The sequence below is a fragment of the Rhinolophus sinicus genome, chromosome 2 (genome assembly GCF_057876585.1).
Source record: "Rhinolophus sinicus isolate RSI-liver-muscle chromosome 2, RSI-T2T, whole genome shotgun sequence".
In the NCBI taxonomy this organism is placed as follows: domain Eukaryota; kingdom Metazoa; phylum Chordata; class Mammalia; order Chiroptera; family Rhinolophidae; genus Rhinolophus; species Rhinolophus sinicus.
In genome coordinates this window covers 73,255,121-73,272,296 of record NC_142502.1, presented here as the reverse complement: position 1 = coordinate 73,272,296, position 17,176 = coordinate 73,255,121, and the positions used below count along the sequence as shown (strand labels likewise).

The 17,176-nt window shown below is 34.8% G+C and overlaps 2 protein-coding genes across 6 annotated transcripts in view; one reads left to right on the top strand and one right to left on the bottom strand.

Moving 5' to 3' along the window:
• The window catches only part of CD109 (CD109 molecule), a 208,463-nt gene that overhangs the window by 24,507 nt on the left and 166,780 nt on the right, over positions 1 to 17,176 (top strand). The gene's annotated exons all lie outside the window — the stretch shown is intronic.
• The window catches only part of SLC17A5 (solute carrier family 17 member 5), a 51,853-nt gene that overhangs the window by 15,453 nt on the left and 19,224 nt on the right, over positions 1 to 17,176 (bottom strand). For all 5 annotated transcript variants that reach the window (XR_016020269.1, XM_019749319.3, XM_074333206.2 and 2 more), the window contains 6 exons: positions 16,172 to 16,259; positions 14,175 to 14,261; positions 13,270 to 13,388; positions 8,598 to 8,756; positions 1,894 to 2,026; positions 360 to 507 (listed from right to left, as the gene is read on the bottom strand). Coding sequence is in view for 4 of the 5 variants with exons in the window: in XM_019749319.3 (XP_019604878.2) it covers positions 360 to 507; positions 1,894 to 2,026; positions 8,598 to 8,756; positions 13,270 to 13,388; positions 14,175 to 14,261; positions 16,172 to 16,259 (734 nt within the window). In the remaining variant the exon portion in view is untranslated. The remainder of the gene's footprint in view (positions 1 to 359; positions 508 to 1,893; positions 2,027 to 8,597; positions 8,757 to 13,269; positions 13,389 to 14,174; positions 14,262 to 16,171; positions 16,260 to 17,176) is intronic.

Sequence of the window (17,176 nt, the reverse complement as noted above, 5' to 3'; positions counted from 1 at the left end):
TCACTTAACTTCTCCGAATCTGGGTTTCCTTAGTCATAAAATAGCTCAAGAATACTTATAAGAATGCTCTAAGGATAAAGCATTTAAGGATAGAATGGTGGTCACCAGGGGTTGGGGAGATGGAGGAAGGGGGAGTGTAGAGTTAGTGTTTAATGGGTAGTGAGTTTCAGTTTGGGAAGATAAAAAAGTTCTGGAGATGGATGGTGATGATGATTGCGCAACGATGTGAATGCACTTAATGCCACAGGACTGTACACTTAAAAATAGTTAAAATGGTAAATATTAGGTTATATACATTTTAACACAATTAAAAAAATAATTTAAAGTTAACCACAGCCAGTCTTTAGACTAGTACTTACGAAGGAGCAATATCCAGATGATTGATGCTAAATCCAGAAGTGCAAAAGCCTCCCAGTGTTGTCGATATGGTTAGGAATGCAACAGCCAAAGAATAATCACAACCTATAAATCCTGCGGCTACAAGGAACACTGCAGGTCCAATCATTCCTGAAGTTTAAAAGTTATAAAAAGAAAAAGAAGCCCCAGCATTAATATTTGCTTCCTCTACCTTAATATGGTATAAATCCGAGATTGGATATTACTGCCACCTACTGTGGAAACATTGTACTGCCTAGAAGAGTCTAAATTTAAATGATGTCGTTTTGTGAAAAAACTTCTGGAATAATGCAACTAATATAAAAGGAAAAGGAAAACCTCATTATGCAATGTTATTAAATCTACATGTGACCAGGACTCAGCTAAAGTTCTTCAATGTTAGAGAAAAGAGCAAGAAGAGAATGACTGAAAAATATGGTCCCAGAGAGGCAACAGTCGACACAGTGTGATTTAAAATTCATATAACCAAAGAAGATAAACTACATAATAAACATTGTTGAATAAAGTTATTAAAACACTCCATCTAGGTTTTAACAACTGAAAACAATATGCAGTTTATTACAGGCAGTTAAGCATAAAATACAAGAAACACAGGAAGTGACCTCATGAATGGGCTGCCATTTTTTCTTTGTTTACAGTAGAGCTATCCAATAACTCTTCGTTATGATGGCAGTGTTGTATTTGTATGGACTGTAACTGCAACCAAGGACCTTATTGTTAAATTTAAATAGCAATATATGGCTAGTTGCTACCATACTGGACAGAGCAGGTCCACGGGAAGCCAAAAAAGACAAACGCCTTTTTTTGAATCTATAGGGATTTACTTCACTTGCAGATGTGGAAAAATTTCTTGAGCGTCAAGTAAGTAAGCAGTAGAACAGGACAGCACCCTTCAGTGGTACCAGCTCAGGAGGTGTTTGTAGAATTATTCTGACTAGGGTCCTTTCACAATGTAATTACTGAAGTATTGCCATTAACAACTTCCAGGGTCTCTACTTACTCTTTAAAGAAATTGAATAGTTATCCTAGATAGTTTTAAAATTTATTTTTCTGAAAGCAGAGTCTGAAACACATGGTATTTTAAGTTCCTTTGAGTTATTTGATTTATAGCTCCTCATTTGATATAATGATATTAGGAGATATTTTTGGATTTAAATTTAAAATGTATTCACTTAGAAAAGGAGTGCAAGCTTAAAATATTGTCTTCATTGCAAACTCAGAGCTGAAAACAAAGTGACTTGTAAAATTCTAGAGATGATATTCAGCAAAGCAAGATATTTTTTATCCTTTTAAGACTATGGTAGAGATAAAACTTAATCCTCAAAATGCATAGTTCAAAAAAAGCCATCTTACACAGAAATATACTACATGCATTAAAACATACTGTTTTAATATGTGAACAAAATAATGACTAGTATCATTTTTACTTTGTCTTGCACTGTAAACACAGTAGTAAACAACTGCAAGCCAAAACAATACCTGATTCACTTCACTTACCTATCAGGCTAAAAATTCTTCGAACACATATAGTTGAAAAATTCCATTTTGCCCTTAAATGGTCAGCGGCTTGACCAGATAGGATCATACATAACCAACAGCCGAAATAAGGCACTGCAGATAAAATCCCGTTCTGGAAGGAACAAGATACAGGGTTAATTATGGTGGGAGGAAGAACCAAAACAACACACACATCTTCTATCACTTGAAAACAAAGGAAATACAAAGCAGTATACTGTTACTTTTTATTTGTTATAGTATATAAGTTTGGTTTTTAGAAGGATTTGGGGATTCAGGTCACACAGGCTCAAAGATGCTGTCTTAGAGGGAACCAGAGCTCAGCACAGTCGGGTCTGCTCAAGGTAATCTTGACTGTTATTGTGGGACTTGGGCTGTAGCTTCAGTGAGTGAGGCAAGTCTTCCTATTGGCCTATGGATTTCCCTACTGAACAGTTTCCGTCTTCAATTTTCACATATTTAGTTATTTTCAAAATATATTTTACTATAAAATAAAACGCAGATACAGAAAACCACATAAATCACATGTGTAGCCTGATGAATTATTCTAAAGTGAGCACCACCTGGGGCAGGAGCCCAGTGGCCTGGCCCACGCTTTGAGCGGAGGACAAAGGCAATGAGGTGATAGGGAGGCCTCTGTTTCCCCCCCTTTTCCTTTAAGTTACCACCTAAACAAAATGAAACACCAGTAGATATGAAACAGAATTTATCATGGAAATGTGTCATTTGCTTTGTAGGAAATGATTTGGCAGTTTTTTAGGAAATCACAAGTTCTGTAAAAGAACACATACTCGGAAAAAAAAAAAGAGAACTTTCTTCTATTCATTTTACCTCAGGTTTGTGCTAAATTGCCTAATTCTGATAAATACAAATGTTTTTACAGTCTAAGAGAGATGGGTACACTTGTTAGTGTTTATAAACACAAAAAGGCAGAAAGATATTTATTTTATTAGTGATATTTAAATCTTGCAATAATTCCATTTAAGTATCATTCATGGTGCAGATCAGAAAAAATGTGTTAATATTTTAAATTTAAGTGTGCTTAAGAAAATATTTAATTTTTTTTCATCATGGTTTGTGCTCCTCTATATTCAGATGGTATATGCTTCCAGTTCTACTTCTGTAACTGAAGATTTTTGTTTCTTTCTGGTACTCAGCTGTGTAATTTCCTCTTTAAATTTTATGCTATTTAGACTTCTGCATAGTGGAATCACATCTATCCTTACTTGTGGCAGAATCCTACACGAGTGAACTGTAGCAAATGAAGAAGTGAATTTTTGGATCTTGGTCTTGTTCCCCGGTGGAAAAAGACTGATAATTCATCAGAGTTACTGATTTTTTTCCACTTAAAGTTCCAATGTTAAAAACTCCCCCAATAACCTAAAACTACTAAAATCTTCAACATTTATTCTTTCCATGGGCATCTTCCTGTTCAAGGATATGATTCCTTATATTCATTTATTTAAAAAATGGATTCCAAAATATTAATATGCAAAACAGGGTAATAGATATTGCCCCAACTCTCAGTGAGTTGTAAGAAATAGGACTGCTAGAATTGGAAAAAACTAGGAGAAAAGAAAAGTGAGGATAACTAATGAAACTAAACTTATATGAAAAAGCAAGCTTATAACAGAAGATTAAGAGCTTTAAAATTTTTAATTAATGAAAGATTATAATTTTATTTTCTCTTGATCTATTTGCTCTATTATTTTTTAAGATTGTTATTAAAATATAGATAACATATAATATTATATTAGTTTTAAGTGTACACCACAGTTATTCAACATTTATATACCTAAAGTGATCACCGTGCTAAGTCCAGCAATCATCTGACACTGTATCACACTATCACAGTATTATTGACTATATTCCCTATGCTGTACATTACATCCCCATGACTTATTTATTTTATACCCGGAAATTTGGGCCTCTTATTCCCCTATACCTTCCCCCCTTTAAAATTTTTCAATTACAGTTGACATTCAATATTATTTTATGTTAGTTTCAGGTGTACAGCATAGTGGTTAGACATTTATATAATTTAAGAAGTGAACCCCCTGACTAGTCTAGTACCCACCTGGCACTATACATTGTTATTACCATATTATTGACTATATTCCCTACGCTTTACATCCCAATGACTATTTTGTAACTACCAAATTTGTACTTCTTAATTTCTTCACGTTTTTTACCGTGCTTCCAACTCTCTTCCCATCTATCACCCCTATAAATCTAGTACCCTTCTGACACCATACATAGTTATTATAATATTATTGACTATATTCCTTATGCTGTACCCTGCATCCCCATAACTACTGTGTAACAACCAATTTGTACTTCTTAATCCCTCCCCCTTTTTCACCTACTCTCCAAACCCCCTTTCATCTGGCAACCATCAGAATGTTCTCTGCATCTATGAGTCTGTTTCTGTTTTGTTTATTTTGTTCTTTAGATTCCACATATAAGGGAAATCACATTGTATCTGTCTTTCTCTATCTGACACTCCACTCAGCACAATACCCTCTAGGTCCATCCATGCCATTGCAGATGGCTAGAACCCATTCCCATTCCTGGCCAAGCAATATTCTATTGTGTAAATGTACCATCTCCTCTTTTTCCATTCATCCATTGATAGACACCCAGGCTGCCTCCACATCTTGGCCATTAATAACAATGCTGCCATGAACACATGGATGCACATATCCCCTTGAAGAAGCATTTGGGTTTCTTCAGATAAATACCCAGAAGAGGGATTAGTGTAGTGGGTCCTTCTTTGTCTCTTGTTTTAAAGTGTATTTTGTGTGGTATAAGTATTGCTAATTTAGCCTTTTTTTTTTCCATTTTCACGAAATATCTTTTCCCCATCCCTTTATTTTCAGTCTGCTGTTTGTTTAGGTTTTGTGAACCTTTCAGAGATTTTAGGAAAGCCTGCAGCATGAGCCAAGAAAAGCCATTTGTATGGAAAAGCCACCGGAAGCAGCTTGGGTGTGTCTGAAAGCTGGGTGGGGCAGGGTCTTAGGGAATCACTAGGACAGGGCAAATGAAAGGCCTTATCCAGCTGGATGGACACTAAGATATGGCATCTGCCTGCGTCTGTGCGCAGGGCGGGGGAGGGCTCAACAAAGAAACAATGGCTTCTGCCGGCTCCTCCCTCCAGAAGAAAGCTGCTCCTCTAGCCCTCGTCCTGAGGCCAGACAACTTAGTTCCACACTGTATGTCCCTGGTGCCTTCTAAGCTGCTGGAGCTCAGAGTGAGACCATCATTGAGTAAGTCTATGTGCAGGCCCTTTAAGACGAGTGCCTAGGGCTCCAGTATCTCATTCAGCCACAGTCTCCACTGGTTTTCACCAGCCAGAAGTTATAGGGACTTTTCCCTCTGGCACTGGAACCCTGGGCTAGAGAACCTGGTGTGGGTCTGGGACCCCTCACTCCTCCAGGGTGGGGGTGGACCTCCGCAGCTGAGAGATCCCTCCCAATTTTGAATGGTCATATGAGGGTGTGGGATCAGCCTGTTCTGCATCTCTGCCCCTCCTACCAGTCTTGAGGTGGCTTCTTCTGTATGTCCTTAGTTGTAGGGATTCGGTTCAGTTAGACTTCAGGTGATTTTCAATTGAGAGATTATAATTTTGAATACAATGCTTCTCAAAGCAAGCTTTAGCTTAAGCAAAGGCCATTTCATAAAGGTAATATATTGATTTTCAAGAAAAAAAATTCATGTTCAAAAGAGGTTTCTAGGGGGTCAAATATATGATGATGGATCGTAACTAGACTTTTGATGGTGAGCATGCTATAGCCTATGCAGATATCAAATTATAATTTTGGATACCTGAAACTTATAAAATGTTATTAACCAGTGTTACCTCAATAATAAAAAAAGGCTTCCATGCAACTAGAGAATTATTTTCAAACTCTAGTCACGTTTCTTTTAATTTTGATTCAAAAAGTAAATGTCTTTTTTTATACGAAAATGCAACACAAAAGATTCTTGTTTTAGTCTCTCATTATAGAACTTAAAATCTCTCAGTGGAATAATCTTTAAATCTGAATGCAATTCATCACTGCAGTAGTAGATTAGTCAGGCTCTATTAACATAGAATTTAGGAAAAATAATGTTGCTCACAACAAATCCATTCCATGCTATTGCCAAAGCCTTGTTCCAGTTTAATGTCTGTCAATGCCATTCATGGCTATATTTCGGAATAAGTGATCCTGTTTTTCACCAATAGGCAGAGGATTTCTTCACAGTGTACCTGCCTGAATGAAGTTCAAGGTTTGGCCCATGTGGCCTATGTTTTCAGTATGCTTTGAAAAATGGGTGACTAAAGATTCACTTTAACAGCATTTAAAGCTGTCCATGTAGCCAGTGCAGTGTGTTGAAGCCTTGCTATCTTTACATTCATCATCCAGGCTGCTTCTTTCTTTTTAGGGTGTCAGGGCCCAGGACAGGCCACCCCAACATATCCCACAATGGCATATTGATAATTTCAAACTAAAATCACCTGAGAAACAGCAGGAGTAGGAGGAGCTCACTGACTCTTCTCTGTCTCTCTCAAAGCAGGAAATAAATCTCCTCCTGTTTCTGAGAGCTGAGACATTGTTATCACAAGGGTTAAAAAATCCAGAGTTGAAAATCCTGTGTAAGCAAACCTTGAAAGGATTTTACCAATTTACTACCTAACTCCAAACCTTGCTTAGATTCCTTACTAATGAGCACTAACTTTCTTTGTCCTGTCAATTTTTCAAAAAGTTATTGTTTTTTTTTGTGTTGTTGTTTAAAAGGTATAAAAAGGTGCCTGGTTTGTCATTCCTTTGACTCTCATTTTATGATCTGAGCATCATATTGTGAGTTTCCCATGGGCATACATTAAATTGGTTCTTCTTTTGTTAATCTAGTCTCGTGTCAATTTTATTATTTTATTACTAATCCAGTCATAAGAATTAAAGAAGTATAGAAGAGGGGGAATTCTTCCGTCCCCGATAGTTTTGGCTAGTCAGCCAGGAGACCTCACGGCTAGGAAAAACTGCCTTTTCCTAGGACTGCAGCAGCAAAGAGATCTTGGAAAACCTGACAATGAGATGGCACACAGGTAAGATTTTTCTTACCTTGTCAGCCTCCTAGAATCTCCGTTTGCAGGTCCAGTGGAAAAAAAAGGTGATGAGACTTTTATTCTCTTTTTCTAAATTTAGAATAGCAGGAGAGTTAGCTCTCCCACGCCAGCTTCTTTTCACATGATTTTAATTAGAAATAATCACTATGCCATTGTAGGGTATATTTGGGTGGCCTGCCCTGGGCCCCAACAAGGGCTATCTTTCACTTTGTGGTGGATTAATATTCCATTGTATTAACATACCGTCTTTTGTCTATTCACTAGCTGACGGACATTTAGGTTGTTTATACTTTTTGGTTATAATGAGTAATGCTTTTATGGACATTTGTGTACATGTATTTCTGTGGAACTATGTTTTCAATTCTCCTGGGTATAGACCTAGGAATGGAATTTCTGGGTCATGTGGTAACTTTATATTTAACTTTTTGAGGAATTGACAAACTTTTTTCCACAGTGGCTGCACCATTTTAGATTCGCACCAGTAATGTCTGAGGGTTTCATTTCCTCTATATCCTCAACAACACTTGTTATTTTATTTTATTTTTTTAAATTCTAATAGGTGTGAAGTGGTATCTTGTTATGGTTTTGATTTACATTTCCCTAATGACAAAGGATGTTGAGCATCTTTGTTGGGCTTATTGGCCATTCGTGTATCTTTTGGAGAAGTATCTATTCAAATCCTTTGCTCATTTAAAAAATAGCGTTATTTGTCTTTTCATTATTGAGTTCTAAGAATTCTTTATATATTGTGGGTACTAGGCCCTTATCAGATATATGATTTGCAAATATTTTCTCCCATTTGTGGGTTTTCATTCTTGATAGTGTCCTTTGATGCACAAAAGTTTTTAATTTTGATGAAGTCCAATTTATTTTTTCTTTGGTTACTTGTGCATTTGGTGTTACACGTAAGAGACTGTTGCCTAGTCCAAGGTAACAAGGATGTATACTTTCTAAGTGTACAATTGTTTTAGCTCTTATTAGGTCTTTGATCTAGCCTCATTCTGAAAGCAAAAATACCATCAATTTCCCTTACAAACTGTGCCTCTTTCACGTAAGGCTTTTCCTCAATCTCTTTAAAGACAAAATCCATCAACATAGAGATAATAGGAACTGCCTCAATTTGATGAGTTCAAAAGGAACTGGCAGTTTCAGGAAGGCCTCCTTCCACAGCTTTACAGCTACAGCTCTTCCAGTGCCTCAGCGATGTGGCACAGCAGCCTCGGGGCAGGAACCCAGCACCTCCCGACTCCCTCTCCGCTGCTAGCACAGTCCCGCTCCCATCCATTTTAAAAGTGAATATTGGTACTGCTAGAGTTTGCCGTCTGATATCCTGGCATGTTATTAGGCATTAGTAGGACATTATGGTTAAGGTGGTACCAGCCAAACTCTTGAATCAAGAGTAACACACACTGAGAAAAGAAAGAACACTTGTGAAGCAAAGCAAGAAGTCTTTAGAATTTAGTATATCAGAGTAAATGGAAGATACAAAATAAATGAATTTCACATAGATAAAAGCAAATTCTGTGTGTAGTTAAAAATATGTGCTTTATATAAGAAGCATAGGATTATATTTTCTTACCTCTTGAACATTGAACCGTAGGATCTCCTTCATATAAGTAGGCAATAAAGTCAATAAAGTATAAAAACTCCAGTTGTAAGAAAAGTGTGCAACGACAATAGCCCAAAGTGGTAGGGATTTTAGCATGGGTATCCATGGCACTGTCTTCTGTGTAGAAAGCTGAAAAAAACAAGCATAATTAGGACAAGCTATAGCTATGTTTAGCTGTACCTTATCAGCCAAAATTCATTTAGAACACATTATCAGCCTTGATTAGTAAATTCCAGATTTTTAAACCAACTCTTTTAAAATATTAAACAGCAATAGAGAGTCCATGTTCAGATTGGAAGAAAAATAGAAAAGTAATCTGAGAGCTATAATAGCAACCTCAGACACTCTTGATGAATGTCAGAAGTCATGTGCAGTATTGATTTCTCCATCTATAAAATAGAGAATAGTTTCATAATCAAATTCAGACATTGGCATAAGGGCAAAGGAAAGAGACCGGAAGTCCTATTAGAATTCATATTTCATTATTCAACCTTCATTTAATTACAATGATTTATAAGAACTGTGCATGGAAGGTTTTTTTTATGGAGCTATCTAGTGTAACCGTCTTCAAAGTAGGGGGTAAGCACCCCAGGAGTATGTAAGATGATCCAGTGGGGTGTGGAGAGACATATTAGAACTTCTATCTATACTCACTTTTATTCTAACAAAAGAAATTAAACTATTAATATTTAATAAATAAGTTGGTCCTGGAGTATGTTAGATGTAAAAGAAAAACAGCAAAATGGAGCTGATATCGTCAGAAGAGCGATCTAAAATGGAGCCTGGAGGGTGAGTTAATAATACATCACATCCATGTGAGACTACTTTTGAACTGGGCTAAGCCAAACAGCTACATTCTAATACAGCAACTAGAGCTGACTCTGCATCACTAAACTCTCTATTAAAATATAAAATTTTCACAATTTTAGCAACAGATATAAGCAATTAATCACATATAGCATAGAGTAAATCTGCTTGCCAGCACCAATCACTGCTCTTTCAAAGCAACATACATAACCCCTTTGGAAGTCCCCCTTTTTCTGTCTTTATAACTTCTGTCCCTTTCTTTCCCCCTTGGAACACAGTTGGGTTTCTACATAAATGTGTTTCCTGGATTTGTGATTACTAAAAAGACCCACAAAGAAAGCTTTTATTTGCCTTGCAGCTCTTGGTTAAAATTGATTGATATAGATAATCACATATCGTATGATCTCTCCAATTCAAAGGGGTTAATGGTGTCCTCACTTGTTGTTTGCCCTCAGTGTATCACAGCATATTACAGTTTATGCCTGCCTTTTAAAGTAGAATGTATGGATTTTATTAGCCATTTTTAATGAAGACAAACTGACAGTGTATTCAAAAGATTCTTATAGAGAAAGAGTCAATAGAAGAGAATTCTAATAATGCAAGCAGAAGCGAACACTAAGAAAATAGTAGAGCTGACACTTTTCCTCATATAAGTTGTCAGCCACCTCAGCAAGCAAAATAACGGCAGGCACATCAAATGCAACATATTCCAACACATTGCTCCCATAAATAACATTATTATTACTAATTTTCAAGTGATAAAAAGGTTTTTCCTTTTAAAAATTTAAATTTATATATGTACTGTTTATTTCATCTTATTCACCGTCTGAAAAGTCTATTTTTATCTTTTATAATGTACAAAACCACAGTAGTACATGTAGATAACCTATGAATAAATAAATACATATATATTCAAAGAGCATCCCACCATTTTATAGATGCATGATCAAGAAAACTTGGAGACCATGGGTCTTGGGATCACATTATTACATTTCCTATATACTGAGGTGCTGCAGTTTTTATCTCAAAAGCTAGAGCAATCTATATTTCTTTCTCCTGGGTACACTGTTATTTCAAAAAGAGGAAGAACCAGTATTAACCTTCTTGCAGACTTTTTTCAGGTATATTTTATTTGACTTGGTAGCTATACTCTTGTGTTCTCCACTGTGTATCAAAGATGTAGAAGATACACGGGAAGAGAAGGAGAGGAAACACTTATACAGCAATGGTTCTTAATTCTGGCTATGCTTCAGAATCATCTTTGCCACTCAACAATTACAGATGGCTGTCCTGTACCCTAGAGCTACTGAATCAAAAACAAAAACAAAAACCTCTGAGTGTGTAAGACTGAGGCGTATATTTTAAAAGGCTTCACTGGTGATTGTATAGAGCAATTGTTCCCAAACTTCGCTTTATGTTTAGAATTACTTGGGGAGCTTAAAAAACCCTGAGGCCTAGGTCACCCCTCACACCAATTAAACCAGGTTGAGAGTGAGTACAAGGTAGGGGACAGTATTTTAAAAAGATACCCAGGGGATTTCAAAATCAAGGACCCACTACTGTAGAAATTAAAGAAGTCTGCAACCTCCCCATCTACCCCCATTGCTTGAAAAGCTCAGAGCAAAGAGGAAGGACAAGACTAATTTAGAGATTTTAGAGTTTAAAGGGATTTGCAACATAGCTCCTTTTATATGGCTTTGAAACCAACAAAGGAAGTAAAAATCACACTTCTGTGTTGAAAGGCATGAGCTTAACTGTACCTGAGCTCTGAAAGCTAAGTATATTCTGAATAATGTATCCCCCCTCCTGGAAATGAAAACTTTAGCATGAAATATGTAATAATTTTATGATTCCTGCTATATGTACTTACATTTATTGACAGTGGTGTTTTAGAAGAATTATGGCTCTGATAATAGCTTTTGTAGCTTTTTGCCAGTATTCAGGCATAATCTTGTTTGTACAAATGAAGCAAAAATGAAGCAAATTTAGGTGTATTGGCGTATTTTCACAGCCTATAAATATCAATTGAAGTTTTGATAATCTGGGACATAGTAAGTTCTTAAAAATGTTTAAAAATGAATGAAGTACAACAGATGACACATATCTCTTGGATCTAAGATTTAAAGGTGGGCTTCATGTAACATTATTTTATGACATTTTCAACTATAACATCATCTGATTTAAGAATGCAGTTTGGGACTCTATGAAACTTAATCCTCCTAACTCCTTTTGCTTCTGAATATTCTACTTGCTGAAGTATATGAAAAAAACAAATTAATCTTAGGTTGAGATAATGGACAGATTTAGACATACATAAAGGAAGAGAAAGCTCTAAAAAAATCTAGACAAACTAAGAAGTTTCATAAGTCTGTAAAAACAATAATAATAAAAATAAAGTATTGGAAGAAGCTAGCTGTTGACCATCAATACTGAGAAAAATAACAAAACATATCAAGTTTTATGTAGCAAGACATGTTTTCAGAGAATAATTTTCAATGCAGTAAATTCTTTTTATCCGTTCTTTAAGGGGAAAAGGTAGGTGATTCATTTGGTTAACACGTGGAGGACACTAAGATCGCAAAGTAACTTTCTTTATTACACTGCTGATTTCTTAAAAGTTTTTGCTGACCTTTGGCAAAGATCAAGAGATGCCATACTTCTTATAGTTCAGCAGTTTGTAAAGACATGTGGAGCAAAATTTAAAAACTTAAAAGAAATGTGAATGAATAAATGTTTCAGTATTGCCTGGCTATACTATCTATACAAATTAAAAATATCAATAATAATAACCTAATGGGCAAGAAAAGTTTTCAATGAAATATTTTATGTTCTTAAACTAATAAAGTGACTATAAAGCCATTAAGAATGCTAAAGAAAAGACTGTATATATTTTAATTTTTCCTAATGTTTTCATATTCTTCTCTTACCCGTTCCTGCCCCCCCGGCAAATATTTTGTTTGGCTTGAGAATTTACTATATTAAATTATGATGGACTTTTATTTCTGACTTGCTATTGTGCTTGATTAAGTGATACAAATCTAGCTTTAATTAAGATATAAATGTGTTTCTAAAGGTCTACTGTAGATGAGCAAACAAGTATATGTCATAGTATGTTACTGTGTATCATAATAAATGTGCTGTCCTTATTAAATCATGCTAATTTAAATTACAGATAAAAACACACTACTGTGTTTCCCCGAAAATAAGACCTATCCGGGCAGTCAGCTCTAATGTGTCTTTTGGAGCAAAAATTAATATAAGACCCGGTCTTATTTTACTATAATATAAGACCAGGTATAATATAATATATAATATAATATAATATAATATAATATAATATAATATAATATAATATAATATAATAATACCAGGCCTTATTTTACTATAAGACCGGGTATAATATAATGTAATATAATACTGGGTCTTATATTAATTTTTGCTCCAAAAGACACATTAGAGCTGATTGTCTGGCGAGGTCTTATTTTTGATGAAACACGGTAGTTTTCTAACTAACATTCAGAATGTAGCTATAAGATTCCTTTCATAAATAGCACATTTTATTTTCTACTAATTAAGAAGGAAAGACAAACTTAAGACTCACTTGATAATCATTACTCTAGAAGGTTTAAAATGACTTAAAAAAGTAATTTTCACAGATTTAATCTAGAAAGAGAATTTTTCAGACAAAACAAACCAATACTTTGTACATTTATTTCATTTGCCTGTTCTACTTTGCCTAGAGCAGATACAATACAAATAGCTATTAAAAATTGGTATCTTAATTCTGAAGAAAAAAGTTTCTGAAATTATGTTTAAAATATGCCAAAGTCCATACCTGATTTTTTAATGATGAAAGAATGTATTCCTTTTCACTAGGGGAGATTGACTTATGAGTTTCTGGTGAATCACTAACTAACCAGATCCATAAAGCAAACCAAATGATTCCAACTATACCTTAAAACAGAAAAATAACACAGTTAAATAAAATTAGACTGCACGAACAACAATTTTTATATGTCTTGAAAATACTATGTAACTCTAAACTCAATGTAAAATTGCTTTCAGTTTAGTTTTCATTTCAAATTCCTCTCATAATTCTTTAATGGGATAACTGCTATCTGTATTATTTCCTATAAATTTTGAAGAGAACAACATTTAACCATATGGCTGCCTATCAGGGTATACCAGACAAACCTTTTAAAATATAAGTTTTCACAATCTAGTATTTCCACAGGCATCTGTTATTGTTTATTGATTTGTTTTTTGTTTTGATTGTAGATAGATTTCATGCATGATATGTTTTCATGGCAATCTAATTTATTAAAAACATGTATCATCACACTAATGAGATTGAGAAATGAAAGGCCCTGGGACTAAACAAAAATAAAAAAATAAAAGATTAAAACTACCAGTGAAAGTATCTGTCCTACTTTGTTTGAGGAGAAAATGTTCAAAATATAAATTTTTATCATGTCCAACAGAGTAAGTTTTGATAGTAAATATAGCATTTAAGTCCTGGATTCAACAGTAGTTTCTATTGAGAAATATTCCAAATAACAGCTAGATCATTTTAACCATATCAACTTGAAAAAAGGTTATCAGTAAGTGTTTTAGAGCTTTGTGGTTTAGGAGATGATTACTTTCGTGAGTTGGAATATATATTTTAACCAATTATGAGACTACTATTACATTTTGGATTTGTTACATTATAATTTAGGTTAAATTTTTCAATAAACTTACCAAAAAGGTAGAAGACATAAGTCCAATTCATATAGAAGCAAATTATTCCAGATAGAGGAAGAGAAATTACTGTCCCAAGCTGTGCTCCTAGAACAACAACAAAGACTTTGTAAACTTTGGAGAGAGATGAACAAAGAGGGGACAGGTCTACTGCTTCAAGAAGATGGGTAACAGATAATGGAGAAGAGAAAGAACCATTCAAATCCTACAGGAGCTGAATTAGTCACCTATAAATATAAACAATCCATTCTCTTAAGGAATCATTTGTTAGAAAACCCACAATATGTAAAATGTGTATATTATATATATGTTAATACATATTTACATACATTAGTTACAACTATGTAGCTATTGATGAGCTAGGGTATCAGTCAGTGTAAGTCCTATTATGATATGAGATAGTAAATGCCACGTATGTTAGAAACCAGGTATCTGGGGAAAGGTTCAGAGGTGGTGTCTCAGGCTGATAAATATGACCCTTGCAGCATATTTGATGAAATAAGAATGAAGCTTTTCATAATATAATTTGCCCAAAATATATAACAAACAATTGTAAATAAATAATAAAATCTATTTTAACCACCAAATGTAAGACATTTTAGTAGGTACAGTGGGTGCTAAAATAATCAGACATTGTTTCTTGCCTCAAGTTTTTGTCTTATATAGGATAAGTATAAAAAAAGAATTATTACATGTTAGAAAGTGTTAACTGTCACAGCACAATATGGGACAGATTATCTCTGTCTGATTTTCAGAAGTCAGGAAAAGATGTAAGAAGCAGCAACAGACTTTGAAAAGATGGGTAAGATTTAGTTCCATTGAAACAAGGTAAGAATGAAGATAACAGAGGGAGCTGTAACAGGATGAACAAAGGAGTGGAACTAGAAAAGTAGAGAGTGGGTTTGGGAACTTCATTTAGGTGCAGGAAAGGAATAGGAGATAAAGGCTGAAAAAGTAAGTTGAATAGTTACTGAATATCTATCCCATGCCACGTAGTATGTGCCAGGGACTAGGCTAGCTGAAATCAAGTCGTGAAGAATGCTGACCACTAGTTAAAATTTAGACTTTATTCAATTGGCAAATGGGAACCACAGATAGATAGTACCTGTTCTTGAACTTATCATCAGATTTCTCATGTCAATCTCTACACAGCTGCAAGAATCATCTTCTTAAAATATAAATTGGGTCATGTCTCTCTCTTGATTAAAAACCTCTGGTGTCCTCCCATTACATTTTGAGAAAAAAAATCCCCATTCTTTCCTGTGGTCTGTAAGACCTGATATAATCTGGCCATTATCCCCCTTTTTCATTACGTCCTAGCCAACCACAGTGGTTTTTCATTTCTTGAACCCGGAAGTATTTCCTGCCTGAGACATGCTGCTCTTGTACATGCTGTTCTGATTGGTTGGGATGCTCTTCTTTCTGCTGTTTGCATGACTGGTCCATTTTTATCCGTCAGCGTTTAGCTTAAAAGCCACCACAGAGAGGCCTTTCTCAACCACTGTATTTCAAAGTAGTCAGGTCAAAAGGTGATCTGGTAAAATTATAACTCATATAAAGCTCACACTATCTCACCTACAGATCAAAATGATGGCAAATCAATACATAGAAAAAAGATATATAAAGAAATGGGTTGAAAGTAATGATATGGGCATTAGATGATAAAATTAGAAATCACAATTTAGGGACGTGTTCAATTTTTCAGCCACTGGACTTTTAAAAAAAACACAGCATTCTCAATACCAACATCTGAAAAGGCAATGTTTTAAAACAAATGATGACAGATGAAGAAAAGGACATTAGTCAATTAAACCACACTGCTATATACAGTTGAGCCAAAGAAAACAATTAATAATAAAGTTATAACCCCAAAACTTAATTTTCTCCAAAGCAGTCATCTGACATTGCATGATTCTGGTATGCTGGCACTTTTTCTCCAAGGTTGATATATACAAAACAAATTATAGCAAAATTTTTAATAAAAATAGTTATCTTACCTGCATATGAAATGCTAAGAAGCTTGCTTCTTTCAAGAGGGGGTGCCCATGAAGACCACATGCCATGCATGGCTGGAAACGTAACACCCTAAGGAGGGGAAAAGGATATTTCTAATGAAATATAAAGTAGTTTTGTTAATGTTTTAAATTCAGTCGAGTATTTTGTTGCAAGAGAAATTTCTGGGTAAGAATCAAACTAGAATCACGTTCCACGAAGTGAGATGTCTTTATAGTGTTAAGTGAAAATACCTTATAATGAAGTACTTTCAAATTCTGAATAAAGATTTGTGGATTCTGTCAACTGGTTTGAGGACTACAAGGTAAGGGTTATAATAAATCTAAAAGAATATACTGAATTATGACATAAAGGGATCCCTCCCAAAGTTCATTTTACTCATTCACGTTATTAATGGCCTGAATGAAACGGGAATGTTACCAATATATAACTTTAAAAAATACTGAGCTAATAATACTTTGGGATACTAGAACAAAACTCAATAACCTTAATCGACAGGAAACATGGTCCAACAAAAAAAAAGATGAATTCCAGTGTTTATAGTTGTTGTTTTTTTCCCTTGTGATAACTAGCCTCGTAAATGCCAATTACTGATATGAGAGGCAATGGAACAGTGGAGACTGGAGATTTATGGAGACTGGGAAGAGGAGGAGACGCTGCAATAGAGTGGAGGGAATAGGTTTTGGAAGATTGAGAGGAGTGGATTCACAGCTCTACTTGGCCACTCACTAACTGTGTAGCCTCAGAAAGACCCGTTAATCTCACTGAATTTCAGTTTATTTATCTGTAAAACAAAGATAATACTCCCTATTTGTCATGTTTGTTGTAAAGACAAATGGTAACTAGTGCTATTATTAATGGAGAGAAGAATACATGCTTTAATACTTTTTACTTTTCTGCTGATTCTTTCAAAACAAAAAAAGAAGAAAGAAAGAAATACCAGTAGAAGATAAAAATGATTTAGGCAGCATTCTAAATCAGTAAGAATC